The sequence below is a fragment of the Meriones unguiculatus genome, chromosome 3 (genome assembly GCF_030254825.1).
Source record: "Meriones unguiculatus strain TT.TT164.6M chromosome 3, Bangor_MerUng_6.1, whole genome shotgun sequence".
Lineage (NCBI taxonomy): Eukaryota > Metazoa > Chordata > Mammalia > Rodentia > Muridae > Meriones > Meriones unguiculatus.
In genome coordinates this window covers 166,682,504-166,689,042 of record NC_083351.1, presented here as the reverse complement: position 1 = coordinate 166,689,042, position 6,539 = coordinate 166,682,504, and the positions used below count along the sequence as shown (strand labels likewise).

Here is a 6,539-nt window from a genome sequence, read left to right as displayed (position 1 = left end):
TTAATTGTCTGTGATCCATTAATACCCCCTTCATATTCACAGGAGCTGTGTCTATGTTGCTCACTTTAGCTTTAAGTTTTAGAGCATGTGAAAGAACCACACAAGACATTTGTAACTCTTGTGCAGGCAGGAAAAGGACATGAATGAAAGAAGTGTCACCGAAATTGTCATTTTTATGGATGCCAAATTGGCCAGGAACTTTGTCTCACTCAATCTATATATATATATCAGTGTTTTTCCATCCATTGTGTCATGGAACCCTCCAGATCATGGCAATGAGGGTGATAACTGAAACAATAGCCAGGAGGTAGAACATCCAGGTTTACAGTTGCAGGACAAGGCCGCTGGCTACCCCGTCCTGACAGAACTTACTTATAAAGGCAAAACTTTCTTTCTGACTCATCAAAACCCCTGTTCCCAAAGTCCCATTGTTCTCAATGTTACCTGCTGTCTCCTATATCCAACTCAGCAAACATCATTTGGATTCTAAACTTGAACAGAGCCTGAAGCCACAAGCTCTGGACATCCAAAATGAGAGATGTGTCCCAAGCCTCCCACTGCTTCAAATGCAGAAGTTAGGTTTCTCTATTCACCGCTGCCTCCTCTGGCAAAGACACAGTCGGAATCCCACGCCATAGACACAGCGCTCTCCACATCTAGGGCACATATGTGTAGCAAAGGAGATGCACTTGGGCTGCCGTATGGCCCTGAGTCTATCTATTTGCTCAGCACATAGTTGGGCAAATCTTTCTGTGGAGACATAACCGAAGTCATCATAGCACTCAAGAGGGGCAGGGTACTTTTCCACATTCATCTTGCTCAAGTTGGCTGTGTGCTGCAAAAGGTTCCTCAGGATGGGCATGGAGAAGTCATTGCAATAGAAATTGACCTTGGCCAGCTGGGAGCTCTTGCTGAGGGCAGGTATGAGCACAGTGAGATGAGAGTCCTTCATCCTACAACATTTCAAGTCCAGGGACTGCAAAGTGTCTGCCACCTTCTCTAGGAGGACTCGGAGAGGCATAAGTTCCAAAGCCTTTAAGGGCACACCTTTCATGTCCAGATGTTTCAGCTCAAAGAGCTTTGAACACTCAGAGAAGTAGTTCAGGTCTACCTGTGAAATGTCACAGTAAGTCATGGACAGGGTCTCCAACGGGGTCATCAGGCATCTAGGGATATAGACCAGGAGGTTAGTTCTGGAAAATGATGTTGGAGAGTATAGGATGGGATTTACACAGAGGTAGAAGCAGCCCAGTGACCCGAGGTAGATTCAAGGGCATCATTTTAGATGCTTCCTGTTGGAATCTCCTCTATCAAAACAAACTGACATTTCTTCTCTTGGCCTTACTCTCAAGCACAAAACCATTTCAGCCCATAAGCCCTGAAAACACACATACGGAGTTCCAAACCATGAAAGTCCTGGCAGGCTCTAGGGACACTTCTTGTGTGCTCACTGCACTCTATATTCCATCAGTCTGCACAGTCACACTTGTAGTAATTTAACATCCTCACTATCCCCATTGTCCCAGGCACTCATCTCTACTTAAGCTCAAAACCTGTCACCCATGGGAAATTTGGGGAGGCTGATGCTGATCTCACAGACCTGAGTTCAGAGCTCGCCTCAACCACTGTGCTTGTGAGTCCACCAATTCCTCACTACACTCTCCCCTTCCTGTTCCCTTTCCATTGGATTGGGTGGGCACCATTCCAAGAATTACATCCCATCCTTACTGAAGCTGACCTTCAGTCTTCTGATTCTTGATAGCTTACTTGACACACTGATTCAATATACATAGAAACAACATATAACTTGTGTATTCTAGAGGCCTAAGTGTTTGTTCCCACTGATGTGCAGGCCTCATAAATGACTAATCCTTAAAACTAAATAGAAAGGTCAGCTCTGGTAGCTGACACAGCTCTCTATCCTTCCTTACCTGAGGAGCTGATTGATGCGGTCTCTGAGAAAGTAGACACTCTTTAAGGAGAGGTGCTGAAGACAGTTGAATCTGGAGAACTGAGAAATGAACTTGTGGATACACTTGTCTTCCCTGTCTGTTGTCCTGTTGCTAATCTTGAAGACATTCTTGGAGATGGGTGCCAGTAAGAGTTTGTGAAGATTTCTCATCTGGCCCAGGCAAGGAGCAAAGTCTGCCAGCATAAACACATTCCAGTGTGTGTTCAGTTCGAATTCTCGGATATGCTCTGGATGAAAAACATTCAGGACCTCTTTAATAACGTGGATAGGCTGAGCCCAGATAGTCATTTGTGGACAGCAGAACTGGATGGAGTCCTTTCTCTGCTGGGCCCACTGCAAGAAGCATGTTTGTTCTTCATCTACACGTGGCCTGAGGCAAAGGTCAGCTACCACCTTCAGGCACCGCCTCAGTGCATATCTGGGAAGGACCTTCACTACTTGCTGCTCATCTGGGGTCTCTGCTGAGCAGTCACCATCCTCTTCACCAGTCCATATGCTCCAGAATTCATGGTGCTTCTTCCTCAGGTCAAGAACCTGAAGTTTTCCCCTCCTGTGGGTAAAACATGTCAAGTGTCAGCTACATGGCAAGACCCCACACTGACTCAGCATTTCCTCCACATCTCTAAACTCAGCTCTAACTCCTGCCAAGGTGGGTGTTTTTTCATCAGCCACTTCCCACCCTGCAGAAGCTTTCCCTTTGCTGCACAGATAGCCCTGGTAACTTTCCTTGATCTAAGTAACTCAGTTTCCCCTTAGTCCCATTACTACTGATTGGGGCAGGCCAGGGATTGCTCATTTTCCTGTGTGGCTACATCTGCTCCAAGCTCTGATATAGGCAACAGTCCTTAGCACAAGCAAAGAACAGCTTCCAAACGCCCTGTATCTCTATCCAATGATCAATCAGGAGCCTCTGATACTCTCAAGAAGAAGCCATTCTCCCTGACCCCACAATATCTTCCCTCTTATCCATAGGCTCCATTCCACAGAACTTGCTTATTGCTTACCTGGGGTGAAACTTTCTTTGCAGCCATGTATCTACTCCTGATAGAACTGCCTTGAAGGTTTCCAAGTAAGGGGTCTTCATCAGTGCCCCCACAGGGAGACAGGGGAAAGGCCAGGCTGCCACCATTGCCTTCACAGTTGTAGTGTGTCTGCCAGTCAAGGCCTCCTTGAACAGTGCTGGCAAGAGCTCCATGGGCAGTTTGTCCAGAGCTGACATGTCCAAGGTCTCATCTCTCAGCAGAGCCTGCCTTGCCAGCTTCAGGAGTGTGGGTGGTGTCTGAGCACTCATCCTGGAAGGTCTTCAGTCAGAAGGATCCTGGGGAGGCATTTAGGGGAGAATACATTGTCACAATCCAGTTTAGAAAAGCCCCTCACTATTAGAAAAAACACTCAAAGTCAGAGTTACTGCTTTGATGATGGTGGAGACATCAGCTTAAGCCATTGTCCTCATAGGAGGTCTCAAAGTGAATCTCCCTCACTGAGAAGCACAGCCAAGATTACACATTCCCCAGTGTTCCATCCAACCCTTACCAATGCCCCACTCAATCACATCCCCATTGGGCAGGGGTCCCCTGTAGTCTGAAAGCTGAATACCATCTTTGTGTGCAAACCAGACATAGATCATGTCTCAAGTCCTGGGACAACAGAACATGGGAGGTTGACACACCCATCCTACCCATAATTTTTCTAAAACATGGAAACCGCCTGTGAAAAAACTGAGAAGATCCTGGAAATGGGGTTGATACTGCATCCTGTATTAATTAAAGTTGTGTCAAGAATATGAATTTAAATCTAAACCTTGTCTTTAGCAGGTTCATATGAGAAGACAGGAATGAAAAATACTGTCACAGAAAGCCATCAAAGAGAACTTTTCAGCATTGCGTGGTAAGGATGCAGAAGTTTAACACTCTTCAGTGGATGGTTCCTGACTGGGGGCAGGTAGGGAAGAACTTGTGATTCTTCAAGAGGCTGGCCACCTGAACTTTGAGCATGTTCCAGTGAGTGTATTGGCCACACAAAGTGATTTTTTTTTTTTTGATTGGTGGGATTTGGGGAGGTTGACCTGTGTGAACTGGGAAGTGAGTGTGCTCAGGGTTCAATGACGTGAAATTGCCCAATAATCAATAAAAATATTGCAAATTTTAAAAGTAGTTTTAAATCATATACATCCAGAAAAAAGGCTTTAGAAACTTAAGTAAGTAAATAAATAAACAAATGAATAAATAAATGACTTCCCCATCTTGGGCCTAATCTCTCTGTTTCAGGAGCCCTGGTCCTTTGGATCAAAGTGATTTACCTCTTCTGAGCACTGATAAGCACAGGGTCTCTGGATCCCAGCAGAGCCAGGCTGTCAGAACAGTCTTCAAGTCACTGAGGGAATGACTCCTCTGTCTCCCATTAAGCCTTTATATACCACCCTGCCAGCCCCTCCCTTTTTCAGCCCCACCTACCAACCACAAGCTGCCATCTCCTTGCATATTTGAGTCCACACACTTAATCCCACCTTGGGTTTTCCCATTCTCTAGATTGAATCAAGCATCCAGTGTCAATGCAAACACAACCAAGAATAGGATAAAAATCATGAGAACACATACTAATTCCTGAACCTTGAATTTTGATTTGCTTGCTTATTCATTTACTCTTCTATTTGCTCTTGTTGTCCTTGTTTTTGAATTGTGTTCTGACAACATTGTTCTGTAAGTAAAGTTAATTTAGAATTCCAATTCACAGGGATCCTCCTGCCTCAGCCTTCCTGCTGGGAGGATTACTATATGAGCCAACTACCCTGGCTGTGTTTATACATTTGTGACCACCATGGTTCAGAGTGGGAGTCAGCAGGGTGCAGGAAGTGTTAACCTGTTCCTAAAATATACACTTACTTGTCTACTCTGCAATCGAGAGCTGAGCTTCATGCTTTGCCAATCTTTTTGTTTGGTAGCTACTCAGAGACTTACATCAATTAATAATGTTATTACCTCAGAAATAGCCACACAGTGACCATTCCAACACCACACTCAGATTACATCATTTTGACCAGATAAACATAATCGATTATGTCCCAAGTGTATGGCATTGTATCTAGGAGGCGAGGCAAAGCACTTTAAGCTAATTGGCTAGGATTAGGGTAGGGAATGTCATAAGTGCTTTCCAGCTGTGTGGAAATAAGGAATATAGCAAAATGTTGTGATCTTTAACACAAGCAGAACATGCATTTGTCATCTATTGTTTGATTCTAAACAGCAAGTAGGAACTATTGAATTGTATTCTGGTGTCAAGCATGGAGGGATTGAGAATTTGGTCTTAATTTCACCTTACAATCAAAATGGAGACTTGAAGATAAAATGGCTTCTGATATGCTGAGAGACCAAAAGATTAAAAATTAACAGCTATTATTAATATTTAAGGCCTGAACTAAGTGGGTGGAGAGGTCTAGTAATACCTGCCATACTGCATTCTTTTCCCACTCACTAGAGATACAATTGCTAGGAAAGTGGACCATCCCCCCTAGGGAGGGACACCAGATCATTAATGGTTTGGGGACCTTCATATAGCTAATCAATTCAAAATACAGCATTTTGACCAATAGATGCTTGCCAGACAAGAATCACCCCTGCCTTGGGCATTCTGGGAGGAACCAGAATCTTTAAATCACCCAACTATCCTGAGCCCGGACTCTTGGCTCTCACCACTATGGTGGTGGGGGGTGTGAGCCCAAGCTGCAGCTTGTAATGATTTGCAATTTAAAAGATCCTCATATGGTATCAATGGACTCGGCTCCTGGTGGTGGTCTTACGGGATATCAAGATTCGGGCAAAACGGTGAAAAAGGTGACAGCAAGAGTTAACTGAGGAGCCACAATCATGCTAAGGACTAAAGTAGGTCTCTGCAGAGGGGCTTTAGAGTGTAAGCAGGTCATAACAATATTTGGCAGGGTGTTCTGTGCCAGGAATTCAGGTAGCACAATCCTTGCTTGGCATTCACAAAACCATAGGTGATATCTAGACTTGAACTACACAGGTTGGAACATGCCTATCCTCTGAGAATGTGAGAGTTTAAGTGTACAGGGCTCAAAAGTTCAATGTCTTCATTGACTATAATTGGAAATTTGGGGGTGCACTGCACTTTCTCACAACATTTCACAAAGTGTATCAGGGAGGTAAATGCCACCAGTGGTTCTGAGGAAGTTGGGTGTTATTTCAGAAAGGGAGGATCACTAGACATGGAGAGATGCTCCATGGTTAGGAGAGCACTCTGCCATTATAGAATGCCCAATTCATTGCCCAGCATGTATGGTGGTGCCTTGAAATATACTATAACTTGAGTGCAAAGGAATCTGCTGACTTTTCCTGGACTTAATGGGCACAATTATGTTCATGTGGACATGCACACAAGCACACACACACACACACACACACACACACACACATACAAACACAAATGGAGAGAGAATTATGAGCCTGGAAAGAGAGAGAGACTTTGACACACTCTGTACTAATTGGAACATCTCTGTCAAATCCTCCCCTCAGGGATCAGGGAACCCTGTGGAAGAGGAGGAAGAAAGACT

General features: G+C 44.5%; 1 protein-coding gene across 1 annotated transcript; it reads right to left on the bottom strand.

Moving 5' to 3' along the window:
• Positions 1–589: 589 nt before the first annotated feature.
• Positions 590–3,263, bottom strand: LOC132652887 (PRAME family member 8-like). Its single transcript, XM_060378824.1, has 3 exons — positions 2,977–3,263; positions 1,932–2,522; positions 590–1,166 (listed from the first exon to the last, which is right to left on the bottom strand). The coding sequence occupies exons 1-3, from the start codon at positions 3,261–3,263 to the stop codon at positions 590–592; spliced, it is 1,455 nt and encodes a 484-aa protein (XP_060234807.1).
• Between the last annotated feature and the right edge of the window lie 3,276 nt (positions 3,264–6,539).